The sequence below is a fragment of the Calonectris borealis genome, chromosome 3 (genome assembly GCF_964195595.1).
Source record: "Calonectris borealis chromosome 3, bCalBor7.hap1.2, whole genome shotgun sequence".
In the NCBI taxonomy this organism is placed as follows: domain Eukaryota; kingdom Metazoa; phylum Chordata; class Aves; order Procellariiformes; family Procellariidae; genus Calonectris; species Calonectris borealis.
The window spans coordinates 126703564-126726491 of record NC_134314.1 but is presented as its reverse complement, the minus strand read 5'-3'; the positions used below and the strand labels follow the sequence as shown (position 1 = coordinate 126726491).

General features: G+C 37.9%; 1 protein-coding gene across 2 annotated transcripts in view; it reads right to left on the bottom strand.

The window, feature by feature from the left end:
- Positions 1-1213: 1213 nt before the first annotated feature.
- The window catches only part of EFEMP1 (EGF containing fibulin extracellular matrix protein 1), a 49658-nt gene continuing 27943 nt past the window's right edge, over positions 1214-22928 (bottom strand). For both annotated transcript variants that reach the window (XM_075147787.1, XM_075147788.1), the window contains 7 exons: positions 14186-14308; positions 10428-10547; positions 7915-8034; positions 6362-6481; positions 4744-4867; positions 4426-4621; positions 1214-2428 (listed from right to left, as the gene is read on the bottom strand). In XM_075147787.1, coding sequence (XP_075003888.1) covers positions 2270-2428; positions 4426-4621; positions 4744-4867; positions 6362-6481; positions 7915-8034; positions 10428-10547; positions 14186-14308 — 962 coding nt within the window. In that variant the 3' untranslated portion in view covers positions 1214-2269. The remainder of the gene's footprint in view (positions 2429-4425; positions 4622-4743; positions 4868-6361; positions 6482-7914; positions 8035-10427; positions 10548-14185; positions 14309-22928) is intronic.

Genomic DNA, 22928 nt, shown 5'->3' with positions numbered 1-22928 from the left:
ACAACATCGATTGTTTCTTGGAATGGGCAATGCTGAATTGCAGGATTTGGGAAGTTAAAAGTCAGTGTAAAAGAACAGTGCTGATGCTGGGGGTAGAGGGGGATGCTTGAGGGCCAGCCAGCTCATTTGTAAGGACAGACTACAGAGAGAGAACATGTTAGTTGACAAACTAAATATGGAGGTGAGCACGTGCTGCTTGCCACAAGAATAGCGGGGAGGAGGTCAGAGGCATTTTGCTCAGTACATGTGCGGGATGAGGAGTTGCCTTTCAAACCAAGCGGATTTGTAGCGATGATGAATGGGGAGGAATCCCTCTGGGGAGAGGAAGGAGCTTCCTACAAGCCAAACTCTCTATATTAGAGTTGTCACCGTGGAAAACGCCAGTTAAATCCCTCTACAAAGCAACTGGGTTTGTATTGGTGAGCTGCTCTCTGCAGAGAGGGATGAAGGCTACCTGGGGTCTCACCCCACAGCTCCGGGGCCCCAGGCAAAGAAAATGTGACCCAGCGCAAGCACTATTTTTTGGCCTATGCCACAACCATGTGCTCTGACCCTTTTGGCAGATGAAGTATTTGTTTAAAGCCACAAATGACTGCCTGAAGGAATGATCATTGGATAATGGGGTCCTGCTCTGCAATTTGTCTGAGCGTGGGGGATGTGTCACCCTAAACCAGAGCGGTTGTGGCCTGTTCTAAGTTATATTGTGGAGCGAATTTTTGCTCTCTTGCTGTGCAGGACCTCTGGATGCCAAGTCCTCCAGCCATGCTTGTTGCTTCTTCACATTCCCTGAAAGCAATCACTGAGGGTGACTGACATACTTAATAAATATGAATCTGTGGGTCTGCACCACAAGAGGGGTCTTTTTTGTGTATAATGTATGCACTATTCACAAATATTTTTCTACAGAAAATGAATTTTAAGTAGGAAAGAGGCTCATTCCTGTAAATCAGCAACTAACTAGCAATGTGTGTATGTTGGTATATTTTTCCTCTTTTTAATGTCAGTAAAACTAAAACTCAGTAGGTAATAGGTTTGTCCTTCTACAAAGAAATTGTGTTTTTTAGTCTTCCAGGAACTAATACTATATGGACTGAAATCTGGGTCATTCTGACTCTGCAGAACTCGATGGGGCTTTGCTGACTCCCACAGTAGCTGACAATTCAGCCCTCTAATGCAGCTAACAAACTACCTCAAAAAAAGACTAAACACAATATGGTAAGAGATCTTTATTAAAAATTTTGTACATCAAATGATTAACTACTACATTTCAAACAAGAAACAAGATTTTACATATTACAAAAGATGTTATTAGTTCTTGAATTAGAAATAAATTTTATGAACACTGTACATGATACATCTGAGCAGGAATAGGACTGAGTGCCTGAAAATGATATAACTTAATAAGCAAATGCACTCAATTCTTTGTATATAACATAGTATTTCTGGAAAAATAGCATGTTAACTTCTGTCTGAAAATGCTGTATCCCTCTAACCAGTAACTACCAACAGTGTTCTCAGGAGAAAGCACAGACACATGCCCTGCGTGGTGATTTTCCATTTGGAGTTTCTTTTATTGTTGGAGAAATTTTCTTCCTATGGTCTATTTTTCTTGGAGAGAGCAGAATGTTATTCCGTGCTATGGTTAACACAATCTGCATATAAAAACCCAATGCAAAACATTGCTCACAATGTAACTTTACCTCCAACCCAGATCAGAAAAACCAACTGATAGCACATAAATGTCTACAGAAATAGATTTTTATTGACTGTTATCTTTTGTTACAAAGTAGTTAAAAAGAAGAAATATATTTTAGCTTATCAGATAACCCTTACTTTGTGTATCATTCATACTATATAATTTTTTTCTTCTTGAGATTGTCAGTGTGGCTGCATTAGAATTTAAAATAAAAACAACACAGAAGATCACCTTTTAATTGCATGACCTACTTGGCTAGGAAGGGTGTGTGAAGTTTTACAGGATAGTATGAACATACAGTTCTCATACAAAAGCAGAATATGTATCTAGTCCAAGAAAGGTAATAAAAAAGATTTAAATCTTTATACAGAAAGTGACAATGCCCATGTTATACTATGGAACACATCTACTAATTCTGAATTACAGGTGTAATGTGTGGATTAAAGATATCAACTTACTAAACAAATCTTAAAAAAAAAAGAGAGCAAAATCTATAAATAAAATAGTAAGTGCTTTCTTTAAGATAATATTCTTTGGCTGCTTTAAGTGCCAGTGAAGGGTTATTGGAAACCACTAAAATGCGTAAGGTCCCACTATTATTGTTAATCTTAACACCGAGCTTGTACGATAATTCAAACTGTTGACTGTTAGCATCTCCAGATCCACAATGTGTTCTCTTGGTCCTGATAGTGATTTCACCAGTACAAGCATTGCACTTACGGCGCTTGTTTGCTGAAAGAACAACAACAACAAAGTTTAATTCAGTCAAATCTAAAACGATTCCCTAGTTGTGTCAAGAGAGTGCTTGTGTGTTACCACACTCTAAAAATGCCCTGTCTCAGCACAGAGATACACAATGCAAGTATTCTTTTAATATTTTTAAATGGCCATGACTAATCTCACACCTGGCTTTGCTGCAGGGAAAACTTTACCTGACTAGGGCTCAGAGGAATAAACAGCACTGCAAAATCTGTTCCTGGTTATGCTGACTCTTCTGAAGGATGTGAAAAGTGGTAATCTATCCCAGAACAGTCTTTGTTTTTATCCCCATCTATCAGCTTTTAAAATATATGGAGAATAAGTAAAATGAGAGACCTAATGTCTTTAACAGTGATATAGCTTGTTCAGCGGAGGGAAACTCTAAGTATGTCTCGTGGCTCATACTCCAGAAGAAGTTGTGCTCCCCTTGTAAACACTGGGAATTTTTGCAGCTGGTGTGCTTATTGCCATCCCCATCTTGTACTGCTCCAAAGCTCTTTTCCCAGTCTGGGATCATGCTGCTGGGGAACATCGACAGGCCTTGTCTGTGGCATGCTGCTAGCTTGTTAAACAGCTTCATCGTTTACAGATGAAAATAAAAGGGTAAACTCCACCTCTCCCCTCACCTACTACAAATATTTTCTCACCATGTCAAATGAGTAGGGTATACAGATGAATTCAATCCATCTGCTGTATCTGAGACCCAGCTCAGACTTTTACTAAAACAATAGGAATAGCTTCCAAGGAAGCCTTTGTTTACTGCAGTCCCTTGGCAGGAATAAACACATGCTTCCCTATTTAAGGCCTGCGATTCCTTGTTGGGTGGCAACAGAAGATGGGAATTGTTAGTCTAAAGAAAGTCAGTCCAAAGGCTAAATTGGGGTCTAACCCAAACTAGAGTTGGAGTGATCTTGTTCTTGTTTAAGCAAATAACTGTTTGTATTTTGGGGGTAGGTATGGGGTTTTGATGTGTAATAAATCCAGGGAAAAGCACTGGATTATAGGTTATACCAGAACAAGTGAGATACAGGTGAGTACTTCCTTGTTCCCATCTTGGGGAAACATGGTGTAAACAGGCAATGCTATATCTTGGTACACTTTTTGGATATGTTATCTAAACCCCCTAATCTTCAGATTTGAAGAAAAATAAACAAAAATGAAAATCTTCCAATTAATATATTTCTGATGTAATTTTTTGGTGCTGATTCTGTTTTACTGAGTGTAAAGCCACATATGAAGCAAAAAGGATTTCCCAGGAATTTGTAAATATTACAAGCGTCCAAGAAAATGAGATTTCTTCCAAAAAAATCTTAAAAAGCAGATGTTATGGATGCTTTCATTCATGTGTATCTATTTGAATGCATTATACCAACAGGAAATACTGCTATTGCATATCATTTGAACTTTCGTGGTTTTCTGAAATAGTTGCAGCACTTTGGGAAAATAAAGATTTAAGTATGTCTCAACACAAAACCCTTGCAAATTGGCCTCAACTTAGCATTCTATAAATCAGTGCCCCATCCCAAGCTATTATTCTTTACTTTCTCAAAAAAATGAGAAATTTAATAAAAGTAGTTTTACAAGGAATCTTTCTGTAATCCTCTCCTGAACACATATATGTGGGGTTTCGGTAGAGAGAGTGAAAAGCAGAGAGGTATCTCATTTGTATCTGACATGGGTGTCATAGGATTGCTAAATATTCATGATTGCTACTAGTGTTGTATTAATTTGAAAGAAACGGTTGGATTCTCAGTTTAGAGTTTTCAGGCAGAGAAGTAAAAGGCTTTTTAAAACTTGGAAACCAAGCACATTTAATAAGGAACTATTAAAAAGTTGATGAACTTTGCAATGCTGTGATACTCTTACGGGAACACTTGATGGATCTGTCAAAACGGCAAGGCACTGTAACACCTTGGTAGTACCAGTGGTCTTTATACCCTGCTCAGGGTCCAACTCCCACCAATACTCACTCTCAGGTAAAATTCTCCGTTTTCGTTTCCAGACTTGATCCGGAATGTGTTAATAGTATTAGGGTAAATAGTGGTTGCCTGAATCTGGAAGATGTCAGAGGGCACTGTTCTGTCTGAACGGATGCTCATGTATTTGTACACCACAGAGTAAGGCAGCTCTCGGCAAATGGCATTTGAAACAGGGCAGACACAGCGGCTGAAAAACAAAAATGGATGGAGCTGTGATACTTGCAAACAAATGGTACTTGCTTTCTGTTGTATTTGATCATGTTGCCTGTTGAGGATGATCCTAAAAAGAAAGACTAATTTTTCTCTTACTTCTCAGATGTAAGGACATAGGGCTCTTGACAAGGATTTCTTGGGTAACAACGAAATCCTCCGTGGTAATTCCAGCAAATTTCATCCTCTCTGCATTCATTAGTAGTCTCGCACTCATTTATATCTAAGAGGAAGGAAAAGGGACTGGGTCAAAGCAGGTGGAAATGAGTTTCCTACAAAAACAAACGCAATGTCCTCAAAACAACAACCAAAAAAAAGCCACCTGCTTGTCTGTTGAAACCCAACAGGTTTCAGTGTTCTTTACCTGCCTTTCTGGGGCCTGGCTATAAAGGTTTTCTCTATGCAGAAATGGAATAAATTTGTTTGAGTGTTAATTAAGTCTGAAGATTTTTTTTTAGTTGACTAAAGAAACATATTAATCATCTGTAAAGCAACTGTAGAAGTTGTGAAGTTTCTAATTAGCAAAGAATGATTTTATACTGTAAGATACCTTGTAGACAGAAGAAAAAGGTTTTGAGTAAGAATTGTGATTTCCTGCCTTTTGCACATTCTCATTTTTAATTGCCTTTAAAACCTGAGTTTTATGGTCTAACTAAAATGCTTAGTTAATGGCTACATTTTAACTAAAATAGCTTTGAAAGGAATAATGAAAATTTGTTTATTGTGCAAAGTAGAGCTTCCTTTTTTGCCTGGGAAACTAACCCTGAATGGAGGGGGGGACTGTCAGACTTGTGCTGTATTAATGTTCTATTATCCTGTCAGTGCCAGAACCCCACTACTGTCTACCTATATGGTCTCCTGAAATTAACAGTCACAGAAAGGGTTTATTCAAATGTAATCTCTCAGAAGGCACAAACAGATTTTTAGATGGTCAAACTAACTAACCCCACAATGTTCAGTATCAGCTGCTGTTCTTAAGAAGGGGAAAAAATTAATCTGAATGTTATAAAGAAGTATTAATTAAAAATGAGTTATTTCCTCATCCCTTCTGCCAATAATTAGCACACCTATTTATTTCTAAGACTAATGACTGCTAAATCGGTTTCTGGCTTACATAAGCAATGGTTCTTGCACTTAATATGTTGTTCTGTAATATTCTCTACTAAGATGGAGAGACATTTAGCACCAGTGAGGAAAAAACATAGACTTTAAAACTCCGGCATTTGGTGGCACCTGACCAGAACGTTTATTTTCTAAACACAAATTATCTAAGCTGCTCAAGTCTTGCATTTTTCTCTTGTTATCAGAAGAAACATATCTTTCATTTCTACTGTGGCTGGATTTAGGAACCTCTGTAAAATGAAACATGATATAAAGCCATGTTTAGCGTCTGCAAAAAATGGCCTGATTTTTTTCAGAGATATTTATCTCTGAAACTTAGACTCACTACCTAGACATCTGTTTTACCTGAAGGTTGCAAAAACTGAAATTTTGTCCTAGGAATCTGAAGGACTTAATGTTTGAGCTGAAGGATTCAAATGTGAATTAATATAAGATAAAGAATTTGATGATTAATTGCATATCAACATATCTTTTGCTAACATAATGGTAATCCTGTCATGAAATATAAACACTTAGATGGCAAGCATTCTTAGTCTTGCCTGAAACGGTGGTGTTAATAATGCAATATTGAGACTGCGAAGATGAGGGCACTTACCTTGACATGTTCTGCCTCCTACTACCTGGTATCCTTCAGGGCAGACACATGAGAATTTTCCTGGTTCATTGACACACTGATACTGACATATATAACTTGAGGTTCTGCATTCATCAGTGTCTGTAGAGAGCAAAAGAACTTAAAGTTATTGGTTTTTAACATCTACCTTGTTACAGAACTAAATATAATAGCTAAATGCTGGTTCTAACGGGGAAAAAAAGAATTCTGTCTAAAAAGAATGTGTCAAAAAAATGAAATGTACTGCTTAATGCCTTAAAGTTGCTAACAGAAGGGCTAGTTCTACCTGTGTTTTATCAATGATCTTCCAAAATGAGAATCTTGGATTTGAGGAAACAAAAGCTAAATTAGACTTCAGAACCTGTTTGGGAAAATAACTCTTGAAAGAATTGATACTTTTAGTATTCCAAAATGTGATTACTTTGGAATGTGAGATTAGATGTGAGATTAGTCAGTAAGGCAAAAATACTGCCTTTGTATTTGTGCCCTACCCTAATGGAGTAGCTCTTTGGGAAAGAGGGTAAGGCCTATTTCTTTGTCTTCAAATAATATTCAGCATATACCATTCTCTTTTGTTTTTTTTTTATCCTTGTGTAACTATCAGTCCCTTGCTAGAGAAGTGTAGCATGAAACAGAATTTAACAGTATATGCCATTAACAGGAAATTAAATTAAACCTATCAAAACTAGGGAATGGCTTGGAAAACAGCAAAACTCCCTCCTACTACCTCTGAGGCTTGAGCCCAGTTCTTGATTTTGTCAGGGATGTCCTTGGAGGCTGCATACTTGCTACTCCCTGTTCTGTTCACTTGCAAGTAGGATTAGCTTAAGAAGCTTGGAGAGGGAGCATCTGTAATAGCTCTGCTGGCTTGTTTAGGAGGGCAGTGGTAAACCAAAAAGACCTCTTTGGCTCAAAAACTGGTAGAAAGGATATGGGCTTTAAGGGTGAGATCATCATGTGTCCAAAAGGAGATTAGAGGACCCCTGTGGAGACTCTGGCAGAGGAAATAAAGTGTTGATTGTATAATCATCAGGAGACATGCTGTTTGTATACACAGGCTTGAAAGCACCTCAAAAGCACAATTGTTGCTTCCTTAAAAATCAAAAATTCGAGGTTTTATTTTCAGAGGAGCCTAACAACACACAAAATTGCACTTGTTTTTGGTTTGCATTCCTGTCTGATTCATTTAATGGTCATCAGCATTAGACCACACACAATTCAAGTGAGTTTGTGAAATAAGTATTCAGAAGCCTTATTCTTCCCAGCTGTGATCTGAAATGTAGTAATGTCTGTCCTGTTTTGCACTTACTATTAAAGAGATATACCCATATCTACATGTACCTGAATGCAGCTGCAGCTACTAAGGTGCGTATTAGCAACCACATTTGCAACATAAAAAATGTCTTGAGGGTTTTGGCTACAAACTGCACCCACAGTGTGGCTCCACTCGAATTATATCCCTTAGTTCACAGAAAGACTTCTGGGAAAATAATAATAAAAAAAATCGCTCTTCCAAGACAAAAAAAATTGCTTACCTTCACAGTTGATTCTGTCACTGCTTAACTCAAATCCGGGATTACACTGACAGATGAAAGAACCCAGTATATTGTAACACTGTTGTGCACATGGGTTATTGGCATCACATTCGTTTATGTCTGAAAGGAAAAATTACAGATCTTTATCTTGTGTAGCTGGTAATTAGGCTGATTAAGTGGATTAGTCCTTAGTCTGGGTCTATTGCTTAGCAGAAGCTTAGTTGAATATATTTATATAGATCTGCAGTCACTGGAACAATGTCAGATCTATGCTTTACATTCCATGTAGAAAGAATATTTTTCCAGGAATGAGAGTTATTCTAATGTGTGGTGAATTCTTCAAAAAATGTTTAGTGTGGCTATTAAACTCCACATTCCAGCATCTTTTTTCAGGTATGAAATGCCAAGTCCCAAGTCTCTATAAATAATTGATATAAGGAACACATACTGATAAGACCTCTCAGCATGCAGTGGTTAAGATTTATTTGAGCTATTTATTACTCTTAAAATTTGTTCTTTTAAATTCCATTACAATTATAACATGAGCCTTTGAGGCCAGTAGAGTTTTGCAATGCTCTAAGGCCTAGACCATATTGGGGGAAGGTATGTTTCTGTGCTAGATTTTTTCCATGATGTGCCCATCCTAAGAACATATGTGAGAACACTGTGGTATGAGAAGAGAAGCAATTTTCAATGGGAAGTTTATATAACTGTAATCACCTCTGGAATCTATAACACTTGTTTTTTATAGACTGTTGACTAACTGCTGCTCCTGTCATTCACTCTGTAGATTTTGGTGTATTTTCCCTTGTATTCCTTCCCTGCATGTTTTCCATTCATATTTTTGTTTATCAGATATAACTGTTAGTAGAAAGCTGCATTTGAAAAAAAAATCTTGAATTCATGGCTTTTGCAAATGCTTCTAAATGTCAGCAACACTCAGTCATTTACAGATACAAATAAAAACTGACAAAGATGACTAAGATCAGGCAATCACACAAAACTACACCAAGGAGGAGGATATTAATTCTCTGTATGATGAACCTCCCAGTCTTGAAAATTTATGGTAATAAGGGAAAACTGATTACAAAGTTTTTTCTTCTTCGTTTTAGTTAATTTCTGGCAACAGTACAAAGAATGTGTATCATGACAATGCTACCAGAAGGAATAAATAACCTAGCCAAAGTCACAATTCTGTTTGTTTTCCTTCCAAGAAATAGTGACCCACTTTCAATATATGCAAAAGTTGTAACACAAATGTAATTGGTACAGCAGTCAGGTATCGCTTCTGACAGATGACTGTTGATGTGAAAGTCTCTCTTGATGCAGCAACCATTCATTTACAAGTTTTCTTCTTAAAATTTACTTCACCTTTCCTAGTGGGAGTATGCCTTATTAGGCCAGGAGGCCAGCAAGTCGGAGAAGGCGTGTTTTGGTGAAGCACCTAGCGAACTTGGAGCTGTCATGGATTTGTGAGTGTAACTGAAAGAATACACCTTGCATTTGAGCCGTGGAAAGAGTCGAATGAGTAACAACTTGTCACATGGTTGTGTTGTGTCCATGTGCAATTTTTTATCCTGTCATTTGGTGAAAAACAAGAAATCCTCTCCCACTTCAGTGCTATGCAGTGTGCCAGGGTACTTGCTGAGATACGGCAGTGCTTGGAAGTAATGGTAGAAGCTGGAAAACCCAGATTGATTTATATATATATTAAAAAAAATATAATATAGATTTTATATACATAAAAAATATAGTCATAAAGAATGATCATCTCCACCACCAATCTCTTGCTTTTTTTATGGCCGTTCTCTCTGCACTTCAGATTTTTTATTATTACTCTAATTCTTATAGAACAGAACTTATGATTTCAAACTTAACAGCAGTCTTAAAGTTCTACTGCAAGGCTTCCCTTAGTGTTTTACTTCTAAAGGGAGGATCACTTTTAAAGGGTCACTCTTCCTTAGTGACCCTTGTTTTCATTTTTAACATTATTTTCTAGATATTAAAATGTGACTTTCATAGATGCTTTCTTTCCTCACTATGTTTATCATGTGCTGAAGATAATTGCACTGAACTGCAGAGGTATAGTACTGCTTCTCCTGGGTTCCAGTTCCAGCCTTTGTGTTGCATGAACTGGGAATAATGTTGTGAAAGCCAATGATAATGCAAAGCGATCTGCCAGAACTGAAAGAATAATTAAATCTGAGATTAAATAATGAATACAAACCTCCAGGGTTCCAGTTGCCAAACTAGATGCTCCTCAGAAACCTGCTAAGCCAACAAAATAACAGGTTTTGAATCAGGCTCTAATTTTCTCTCTAACCCTCCTGTACTTCTTGGATCACTTGCAGGAGAACATCTCAATACAGCAATTGGTATGTCTTACTGGTTGGTATTTATTTCCTTTAAGTTGGGATGAAGATACTTAAATTTCAACCATGGCAAGTCACGTATCAGTATTTGTCTCTATACTGAGTGAGCTCATGTGTAAGTACATGCAGAGAAGTTCTTACCTACACAGGTGTGGTTGTTGGATGCTAACTGGAAACCGGCATTGCACTGGCAGTAATAGGAACCAGGAGTATTCACGCATCGGTGGTGGCAATACGGAGGCAGGGTGCATTCGTCAATGTCTGAGTTATCAAAAAAGAGAAATTGGTTCAAATGGAATCACGGCAGTTCACTGTTGCTGTCTTGTGTCCAAAGAAACTGAAGTTAATGGCACTTGATTAAAAGCAGGGGAAAAAAGCTTATGTGAGCTAGGTAGTGCGTCTATGGATGTTAACAGGAATACTATTTTACTTTTTCTTTAAGTAACTTTTTTAAAAATCTGGTTTATGCTGATTGTCTTCCAGCCACTGAAATCAATACACATTCCAACTTTATTTTTTATTTAGTTCCACAGTACGGCTTATGTTTATTTTGTATAGGCAAAACCTAGAATGTTTTATTCTGCTTTTCAACCGAGATTTCTCATTATCAGACATAAAGCTGACCAACACAGTGAATGTGGCTTGTAGCTCTTGTGTTTCCAAAAATGCGCACGCAGCACTCTTAGCATGTACTAAACCTTTTCAACTCCATTAGGACAAGTCCAGATTTTCTGCGCAGGTGCGTGGGAATGGTGAGGATAGAAGATTAATGAGCCTGAAAAGGAAACAGGTGGTTGTGCTTCTGCAGGGATCCCCCAGAAACTGGCTGGCTCCCCCAAAGGGCTGCCGTTGCTCCCGTTCCCCTCCCTGCCTCTCCTGTATACCTTTCCATACAGCAGCACTAGCACCTTCTGGCTGCGCTCTCTGGTGCCAAGGAAGGCGATCAGACGGGCTGAAGTTGGTGCTATCTCAGGTAGTATTAACTTTCCACAGACTCTCCTTGAAGATTAGCCCTGGTTTTGAGGTGGAGCAGGCTGCCTTTCCAAGTTTCAGCATTCCTAATGTGCATTGGAGCAGGGTTTTCACCTGCAAACCATACAAAATGTGCAACAGCCCGTTCTTTTACCTTTCTGCATTTTAAAAGGTTTCCTTGCATTCTGGAGGAGACACTGCCTCTGTTTTTGTCTGAAAAACATTTTTTTTTATTATGCCACAATGCTGATCGTGCACGTATGTGCAGCAGCCGTCTTTAGTTGTGGCCTGCTTGAGCTTGGTGAAGAAAGCCATGCCGTGTTCTGTGCATGTACACAATGTGAGATTTCAAAGGCTCAACGCTCAGACAAATAAGACCAGTTTTCACTGGAACAAAGGCAGGCACTTCCCATATCCATGCCAGATCTTGAGTTTCCTACCTCCAGCTGTTTCCACCATAGATGTGTTTAAAAAGAGGCCAAGACTTTTTTTATAATGAGGAAAGTGTTTGTTTTAATATCAAGTGAAAAAATAATCTTTAGAAGTTAACCCTTGCTTTGTCAAATTTGCAGTCACTGTTTGGGGCTAAACTTAGCAGTGGAGTGTTTTGGATGGTTCTGAATGAAAAGGCTTATGCTGGAAAATTCCTGGCTATCTGTACAGTAGCGATTGTCGCTGTAACTCTTTTGTTGCAGAGGGAAATTTGGAAGTAGAAACGGAATAAATTAGCAGGCACAGTAGATCTCTTCCATCCTTGACTTTTACAGGACTAAGCTCTTACAAACTGCCGTTTAAAGATCTGATTATACAATATAGACATATGAGCAATGCTTTGCTGCTTGGGCACTGCATTTATGCACATAAATGCTTCCAGGATCTGACTCTAATTCAGTGGGAGTTTTCCTTGCGGGATTAGGCACATCAGCTCCATGAGGTCTAAGGGCTAAGCATTATCTGATCAATTCGGCCAAATCTTCTGTTTGAAGTAATGCTGGAAAACAATTCATTTTATCTGCAGTCCTGTGTTTCAGAAAAGACTAATTTTGCAATATGTGAACATGCAAATTTAAAAAAAATCTCAAAAAAAAAAGACAGAAATGATTAGTGAATTTAGATTAAAATCAATCAATTGTTAGAAATGAGTCTTTTCTCCCTCTACTTTGAAGCCAAAATAGTCTGGAAAAATTTCTTTCAAATTTGAGAAACATTTCCTCCCATATGGAGAACCTCTATCAAGATCTGGCCCCAAGAACATTTTCTGGCTAAGTTGTTATAAAATCCCCAAAGACAGGCTTTATTCTGAAATGCTGACAGTACTAAGTGTAGGGATGTACTTATAATTTAGGTCAGTGTGTAATATGTAACACAGGTGTTATTCTTGGTTTTGACCTAAATAGGAGAAGGGAAATTTCACTTTCCAGACATCTTCATGTATAGATTTAGATGTATAAATGTATTCGTTTGTAGATATAAGGGTGTATCATTCTGCTTCTTTTCTTTTGAGTGCTGTCATATGTGTCCCGTGAGACTTTCAGGTAGTACCATAGGTTGTAACATTAAAAGTGCTATTGCATAGCAGTAATATACTTTACCTGCTCTAAAAAATCTAGATAAAACCAAGATATAAAAAAAAAAAAAAAAAAAACAATGACCAGTGAAAACTATTATTCTACCTACATTCCAAACTCTCTTGCACAGAGAACTGAGAAAAATCAGATGCATTTGTGTTTATATCTATTTGTCAGTTCAGGGCCTGATCCACATCTTTTGGGAAAGAGAAGAATTTTTGGGTTGATTTCTACAGCCCTTGGCTCAGAAACGTAAAGAAAGAGCTATGCCCAGAAATTTAAGTTAGTCTAGATGTGTACTGAAATTTCCCCAGGTTCCTTCCTGCAGCTCTTATTAGGCAGTGACTACCTACCTTTGCAAGGCTTTTTGAAAGAGATTAAAAATAAATTTCCTAAATGCTTTCAAATGCAGGATCCCTAACACAAAGAAAAAGAGGAAAACCTGAAATTCTGTTGTTCCTGTTCTCTGAGGACAGGAAAAAAAAAAAGCTTTTCTCCTAGGCTGCATAAAGCCAGTCTTGTGTCTTATTCAAGACCACCTCTTGTATCACCTCATGATGTGTGTATTTGGTTCTCTTATTTCATAGTTGTTTTTATTATCTCTGACAAACCTAAGGCTTAAGGCTGGAGTGCCTATAAAAGCAATTAATCCATTGAAATCATGATTAAAGAGGTGTTAAAGGCTGAAGGAGGACTGCAGGAATAGAGTCATGGCACTTTTGCATAATGTCCCCAAATGAGGATGGAATAGGAAAGATGCAGTGTTTACACTGCACTTGGATTTAATTTAATGCTATACTTGTATAGGTCCCAAGGGTGCTGACAGTTTATTTTGGCACAAAGAATAAAGCGTAGTGGTTTATAAGTTGCAAATATCATATACCTGCATTCAGAGTTTCCATCTCTTATTTATACTCGTAAAACTGAGTACTGAAACAGACTGTGCAAGGGGGCTCTGCAGAGCAGGGGTTAGGTCTGTGTGAAGGTAGTGCTTTGTCCTACAGATCTGGAGTCGAGTCTCGCTGAGGTCAGTGGAAAGACATGCTTTAGTTTGCTGCTATAGTAGACTTATGACGGTATCTGGGACATTAGGCAATACCCCAATACAAACAATAAACACAATGGTAACTCTTAGGAAAATTAATCTTGTGAAGTTCAACTCCAAGCGATGATTATACTTAAAATAGCATCTAGTTCCATGTTTTCGTGATTAATTATTGTGATAAAGTGATTATTCCATTGCATTTCAAAGTTTTATAGCTATTTTACAGTACATATACCTATACACTTTTATAATCAATATAAAGTTTGCAACTGTAGATAATGAAAGAAAATAATTTCATCTAGAGCAACACTTACCAACACATTGTTCCCCTCGTTTCTGATAGCCTGGAGGACACTGGCAGCTGAAGGACCCTCTTAAATTGACACATACTTGATCAGCTCTACAATTATGGGTTCCAGTTGCACATTCATCTATATCTTTATAAAAAAAGCAAATGCAATATTAGTCATAAAGTTTACTTAAAATATTTAGCCTGTTGAAATGCTTTACCCATCTTTAAGCTACCCATAAGTGAAGGCAGCAAAGTTCAAATATACTCCAAAGGTGCCATCTCAATGCTTATTCCATTTGCGGGATATAAAATGTTATTGGATTTCTAATAGCTTTTAATTCTGATGTACTGCATTTGGACATATTTTCAGATATGGCTATTTTAAACAATCGGAATCTTTTATTTGTCAAACGCCATTAATATTTTATGTTTGTACCTATAAAACTTTCTGTAAACTTTATCATATTTTTATTGTATTTCAATCATTTGACTTTGGTTTTGTTTTTTTCCCATGCTGGTTGTTTGTTGCATGCTGAATTACTCTGGAAAATTTCAGCAGATGTAGTTCAGCCCTTTGTCAAGAATGAGATGAGTTAGAAATATGTTGTTTTGCTAACACTAAAAAGACTGGTGATCTCTTTTGCATGGTTCCCGTGCTCCATACTTTGGACAGGGACTTGGAACTTGGTATGTGGTGGCCTTCTCATCAGGAAGAGAGCTGCCTCTTGTCATTCCCATGAAAATTCCCCTAATTCAGTCAATCTGTTAAAGTCTTTGGAAACAGTTTATGTATGTTTGTATTTGAACAGTACAGCTAAAAATGCAAATAGTAGACCGATACTTTTCAGTGTAATTCAGGCAGCTTTTAGTTCACACTAAATGCAAGTTTATACAAGTATAAAAACAACATTTTGATTTTGCCTATTCATTATAACTGCTGGAGGTACTTAATTATAATTAAACTGCATGTGCTGACAAATAGGTTGCTTAAAATGGAATTACAATTTGCTTTCTCATCTGAACGTCCCAAATGTTTGGAGAGCTTTTTTTTGTAACCTGACACAGTACAGTGAAAGGACTTTTTAATTTTGGCATTGTACACAATTTGGAGACTCTAGGCTGAATAAACAAATTCCTTAAAACTTATGATCTCTAGTTTACAAATCTCAGCTGACCTCTCTATTTGTATAGGCACTGGGGACGTTAGAACATCACCAGTGGCAGATTCTGGGTGGTGCTTTGGAAAAAATGATGGATTCTTTCTCATAGCAAATGAAAACAATTTTGACCACAAGATTCAATAAAAAATAAACCATCAACAGTTTGAATTAATTCTCAGTGTTTGCCCTTTCCCCAAATGTCCAAATATTTTACCTATATCTTCTCTTTATCTGACAGGAAAAATAGAGTCCTTTTATGTTAGCCTGCTCTTTGCATTTCTGCATAATATCAGTCCTAAAGCTGCTGTGTTGATGCAGCACTTGCTGACTGCATTGTTCTGTACTGACAGCTGAAAAGCACATTCTCGCACATTCTCAGGTGTAAAGACTTTCAGTGACTATAGCTGGCTGCCTCATACCAACCTGACACATCATTAAATGCTTGAGCCAAAGCACGGTGGAGTTCAATGCAAGTCTTTGCAGAGACTTCACTGGGCTTTGCGTGTACTCCTGGTTTCTACAAAAATTGAAAATGAAATGGCTATACTGCTCATACAGTTCAAATCCTTTTTGTTGCAGAGTGTACTGGAACAAAGAAAGTTTAGTTGATCTTTAGGAACTTCATATATGAGTAAACTTAACATGAGTTACCTTTTAAGATGGATTAGTTAAAATGCATTAAGTCCTTATGTTGCCATTTGCATCCATGGCTTGATTTCTCATTAGCTTTATTTATATGGAATAATAAGCAACTCCAGCTAAAATGAAGCAAACTAGATTGACTTATGCACTCAAGGTCTTTGATTTTTCCAATGGTAAGTTCAGTTTGAAAGAAAAACAGTTACTCAAAAGTACTGTTTGACAGCTAGCTGACTCCTCATTTGGAAACTCTTGGAAGATTCAATGTTATGGCCACAAAGATCTGTGTTTATAAGAACAACCTTTTCTTGAGACTTGTTTCAAGGAATCCTTTAGAGCTCTCCTAAGCTTCTTACTCAAGTTAGGATCCTGAACTGGCTTGCAGATTAGCTGTGACTGTACGTCCTGTCTGTCTTCTACATGCCATGAAACTGCATATTGGAATGTGGCGTATTCTTGGTGGACTTCAGAAGAGCTTTATTGGTGGTGTTACTCTGCATCGTCATGGTACTTTTTGCAATTTTGGCTGGTTTTGCTGGATGGCTTTTGTTGAGATGCAAGTCCTAGGCAAGCTAGGGAAACAGATACATGGAATGAAGTATTGATGGGAGTTCTTTGAAAACTGCAATCCTCTTTTGTTTTTTTGTGGACTTTACTGAACTGTCTAAGGTGGGGAGTGAAGGTGGACAGGAGAGCAGCCTGTAGCCTTCACTGGGGAAGGGTAGTAGGCTGCCATGCTTGGAGCAGTTCTGCTCACATCTGTGCAAAGAAATCAGTAATGTTAGAGGAAGGCTGATGGCCTGAAGATCATGTCTCAAGTGCTTCAAGGAAAATATTGTGGGAGGAGAACAACAGGCAGCTAGAAAGGTTTCAGTGCTGGAACATTCAGTTCTGAAATCTCTAGTATTGCAATAATTACAGATATGTCTACTGTTGTGACTGATACAAGGGTGAGGAAGTGAGTGGAAGATTTCAGTGCTGAAAGCGGTGCCAAATGTGAATTGTATTGGTGTGATACCAGAAGCAGCCCAGCCCTTGTGGACTACAGAAAGAAGCACTGGTGGATTTTGCAATGTGATGTTGCTGCACAGACCTCTGCATCTATGCTTTTGGTGAAGTCTTCAGCTTCTTGGCACTCAATGTGACCTGAATCATCCTCCATTAGAGAAAGTCTTTTTTCTAGCTGTCCTGAGAGTTATTGGAGCAATAGAGGAGTGGAAGTCATAGGAACGAAGCAGTATCGATGCTGGAGGTCTCCTTGGGATGAGGCAGATCAGCTCCATTTTTCTCTGAGGTGGCACAAGTCGGTATCTACCAATACACACATACGCTTCTCTCCCCACATGAAGTACCATAATATTACACCGGTGGTGCCAATATTGATCTGGGATTCCCACTTATGTGTTCATGGTTCTTGAATGGGTAGGCTGCCTATCTGCAATTGTTTAAGGTTTGACTGATCTGAAGTTTCCAGATTGTTCTCCCAGTTATGTTCCCTCTGTGTGGAAATCCGTAACTCCTAGGTCTTCATTCCATCATTCAAAGAACTTCTTTTTCCAGTTTAAATCGGGCTTTTCCAATCCATTAGATTCCTAACTTGCACAGTACCCTCCGATTTTGTGACAGTGGTCTGGAAGCTGCATCAATTCCTGCTTTTAGTCTGTATCAAATGCAGTAATGCTGGGATGAGATCGCGGTTATACAAAGCACGTGTTTTTCCTTAAATCCTACCATCTCATTCCATTTGATCTTTCTTGATGAAATCCCTGGACTTAAGTGTGAACAGTAAATGAGGGTATGGGGAATCCATACTTTTGGTTTCTGCCTACTGCAGACACCCATGACCAGACTGATTTGGTATCTGTGAATACGTCGCAATCTGGGGCAAGGGTGTGATAGAAACTCCTACAGGAACATCACAGAGCTCACCAAAGAGCAAGATAAATTTGTCTGACCTTTCCTCTCTAGCATGAATGTTTAATAATGTGTGTTACGTGCGTGTGTATTTATAATAATTAAAAAAAATTAAAACAAGACACTCCACTGCACACACTTGTCTCTCTGGGGAGAGGGTGAGAGAACAAACATGTGACAGATGTTTGTCATGTTGCTTAATGCACTACTGGAAAGCACTCAAGATACCACAGTGATGAGTGCAGTATAAGAAACAGATCTAGAAAGAAAATAATGGGCTTCTACAAGCTCATTCTTGAGCACCTTTCCTCTGCATCCTCTTTTCCCAATTTAGTGTCATCATGATAAAGTTTGTTTCTGTAAGTGTTTCAACAACTGATGCCACAGCTGAAGCTTCTACTTTAAGCAAGTATCTTGTAAGCTGTACCTGAAAACACCCTCAACTCGCTCCTCATCAACTTCGTTGTTTAAATCTCATTTCTGTATGTTATGCATATATTTGCTCACCCAGGTAGGCAATTTAAATTACATTGGTAACCCGTACTGAAAATTATGTTCTTTTTGACATTACCCTTTCTTTATTTCTTTCTATTTTCTAATCTCAGCTAACATTTTAGAAGGTTGTGCTGTTCACTACAGATAAACAAGGGCTGTAAGTTGGCATTAAATGTTAAACCACCTGAATGGTATTTGATTATTGATGCATGTCACCTGTGAAATATAGATTAATTCTTAAACTCACTATAACTCTGAGTGTGATCTAAGATGCTGCTCAGATTTTTATTCCCAGACAGTTATTCTCTGGACAGTTACAGCCTGTGTAGTTGGAAAATTTCCTTTGAAATAGCCTGGGTGTCTCTGACAATCCTTTTGCAGATTGATCTTACTTGAAAATGGAGCTGGGTTACCTTCAGTGTCTTGATCATTGTAATAATTGAACTCAGATAATTATGTAGTCTTTCAATAGGCCACTCAAAAGCAAACTTACTATGGGATTTATTTGTACTTCAAATAGTTATAAAAAATTAACAGAATTTGTAAAATGTGTTTGGATTGAGTACTTTAATTTCCATATGTTGTTTATAGGTGTTAAATCCAGAATACTACACTGAAAGAATGTGACAGTTTCAAAGTCAAGTACTTGGGGGATTGCAAAACACAGAATTTGGGTTCTCTGAACAGTCTGAATTCGGATCCATTAAGCATCCAATTAAAGTCACAGTCTTTAATTATATGAATCTCATACTCTGTTTTCCCTGTAGGCTTGGGCTCAGTCAAACCTTACCATTCCCAAAATGGGTTAGGTGCTATGGTCCTCTATCAAGTTGCAATGATTACTGCTATATAAAAACCTTAAATTGATGTAAAGAGTCAGAATCAATAGAGAAATGGGGGGAGGAACATTACAATTAAGGACACTGGTCTCTCAAATTACATGCAAGCCATGCTGCTCTTTCAGAAATGTTTATGGAAGTCCTCAACTGTACTATGGTAAATAAGGCCATCAGACCCCAATGATGCATCCTAATGTAAATACCACCTTTTGTAGTAATCTCCAGGGCTATTCTAGAAAGTTCATTTTAGAAGACTCTCATATTGACAACTATCTGCAGGCTAAGATAATGCTCTGAGTTGCATACGCCACTGTTTTGAAGTTTGCAGGGTGCTACAGAAATAATGTGAGAACCATGGAGGGCAGCAGAGTTTGCTCCTGTATTCCTTCAAAATATAAAGCAACTTGCATTTCATAGTTTTAATTCCACAAGCCTCACTAATAGCTATACCCAGTGATTCCCTCATTTTCCAAAAATGTACCCGCACTCCCTCTTGAAGTGATTTACACAATTATGTCCTTCCAGTGCTGACTTTGGCAGCCTGCTCTATATTTCAACCACCAGTTGTGTACAAAAATTTTGCCTGACCTGCTTTTTAGCTATAGCTTTCTCTAAATCTAGTGTACAGTGCCCTGTTTTAGAGCTAGTTAGTTTTTCTACTTCTCTACTGCAATCCATTCTGTCAGGCTCTTATCTACATCCATAAAATTCTTCCCTAGTCTCTCTTTCGGAGCTACAAACCTGGCTCTGTTCCCTTTACGCTGTGACTCATTTTTCCCAAACCCCCTGACTCATGCTGCTTGCTCACTTATGCAACAGCTTAATCTCTGTAATTTTCTTCGTATCATTATGAGAAGTTCATAAATTCATGAGATGCATTTCACTTCAAACTTTTGTAGAAAAAAAAAAAGCCATCAACGTCTATCCTTCATCTTATTTAAGTCACTTAAACCTTTTCTCGTACCTGTGTGTTGTGCTCAGAGCTGGAGAACTGTATTCTTAACTAACTCAAGTATGTCTTACTCCTGGGATTGAAGTGCTCATCTTCTTGCTGCTCACTGGCTCTTAATATATTGCAATTTACTACAGCATGTTCATGCTCTCCTTCTTTGTGTATATATTCGTCTGTTCAAACAAGTCATAAAAAGTTTGTAGGTTGCTTTCCCTATTCTGATCTGTAGCAACCTTGTAAGCAGAATATTCCACCAGATCAAAAAGAGGGCTCTTAATTTTTGAATTTGAATCCCTCATTTTATGGGATTCAAATTCTTATTTCTGTCCCCACTGAGCAGCACCAATGGACCAGCTGCTGAATGGTTTGTTCAAATCCAAACCCAGAATGATGCCACCGATGTCAGTGTTGCACTTGTCATTGACTCCAGTGAAGCTGTTCTCCATTTGTTTTGAATGTAAACAATAAATATTTTAGTTAATCAGTTTAAATTTTTTGAGCTCTCAGTGCGAGTGAGACAAGAAAATGACTTGGTCTATTTTTCTAATAGATTCATCTGAAGTGAAAACACTGCCTCCCACGTAAGCAATGGCACTGGTGAGTCAGACACAGCAGACATACAATGATCTGCACAGGTATTGTGGACAATTTACTTCAGGATTCTGTAAAACCTTTCACTTTCTGTCTACTTCATTAGCTTTCCTTCTGTCTATAAGACATTTTATATTAGTATTTTTCAGAAATAACCAGCTGAAGGTAAAATACTTGACGAAATTAGACCACTATAGTTCTTCCATGAGTATGGGCTTACTTTATTTTACCAAATTAAGTATTCTGTCTCTTATTTATGCTCCTTATATTGTTCTTGCAACTGAAGCCAAGCTCACTGCTATGTTGTTTCCTGGATCCTCCCTGATCCTTTCTTACACATAGGAACAACATTAGCAACCTTTAAATTCCCTGGTTCCCTCCCCAGCCTTAGCAAGCTATCAACAATTTCTGTCAAAGGCTTTTCTATTTCCCTTGCTACTTCCTTCAACATTTGGGATGTTATTCATCCGGGCTGGATGCCCAGACAACTTTTAACTCATTGGTGTTGGGAGGCTGCGCTTTGTGGAGGTAAATACCAGCAGAAAATCTGTTACATAACGTCAGGTCAGTAGGTACCAAAAGACTAAATATTTGGAGAAATTTCTCACTTCTGGAGCGGCAAAACCTGTTAACATGGAGACCTGCACTCTAACAGTGCAGCCACTATCCAGTAGTGTCATGAGGTAGCGTCTATAATTCTGTACAACTCTGTAGCAGCCCATAAACTCCCTCTTCATTGCTGGTTTTTCTTTCCCAATTTTCCTTTGGCCCTTTCATGTTAAGTATATTGGACTGATTGCCCTGGTAACAAGTTTTCACAGTTGAGCGAAGGTAACCTGCACAAATACTTGTTTGCACAGGAAAGATATATGTAAGAGCCAAGACCTACATTTAAACAAATATGTGAGGTAGAATGTTTAAATTAATGAGATTTTCATGAAAAACGGCACGACTTCTTTTGGTGTGCCGAAACATTTCCCCTCTCAAATTTGAAAGTACAGCTTGAAAGTACAGCAAAGCAAGCTCCTAGCAGATTTGTCTTTTAGTACTCCTGGACATCATGGCACAACAAAATAGAACTAATGCAAAGTATTGATGTAGAAAATGTTAAAAAAAAAAAAAAAAAAAGAAAATTGAATGCAGTGCAACTTATAGTTCCTTGGATGATTTCTGTATTTGGACTGCAAAAGTGTTAGCAGCTACCATGAATTTGGGAAAGTTACCCAATCACAGTGACTTCATGAATATTGAAGGTACAGGAAAAGCATCCTTCTATTTACTCAACAGAGTTAACAAGGGATCAAGCTGTAATAATCAAGTCTGGACTGCAGTACTTTGTCATAATTATGTATTGTCTTTGGTATGTCCAAACTGAATTGACTTATCACATAGAATAGCTAAATAAAGGAGTGAGCCATAGCTTTCAGCACTAGAACATCTCCCACATGTTTGTTTGGGAGTGGCAGGCAGCTGAAAGGGAAAAGAAATGAATGAAGCTTTGAATTGATGCATTACTTCCTTTCTCCTCCGCTTTGCCTCCATCTGTGATGCTACCTTCCTTCTCTAGTGCGTGCCATGCAGTCTGTAAATTACACTGCAAAAGGTAAATGGCTTTTAACTCCAAGATTTTTTTTTTTTTTGACTTTGAAGACTGAGATGCCATATGAAACCAAACATGCTTTTTCTATCCTGTATCTTAACATAAGACGATACTTATAATCATCACATTCAGGACAGCATTTCAGTGGTGACAAGGTAAGGATGCTTAACCTGAATCAGCGCCCAAACATATATTCTGTTCCTATGCCTTCTGCACAGTAGCTGTCCGTGCTGGAAATGGTATGGCAAGTTAAAAAGCCTAATGCTGTATTACAACTTAGTCTCTGTTGTGCTCTCTACTTTTCGAGGCCCTTACCGGTTCAAACCATGGTTCAATACAGCTTGTAGGAATGTGTTCTGATAAAAAGATATACTTTGTTATCGAATCACAACCATAGTGAATTAAATGAATGTGATGCATAAAACACTGTTCAAGTAATACAATAAAAGTGGTATGGCTAATATGACAACAATGTTAGTCTGATACAAGGCCACAAAAGCTATTCCCAGAAGACATTTAACAATAGTATTTTCTATCCAATGTTACTTCAGCATGTATTCTTAAAACAAGAACAT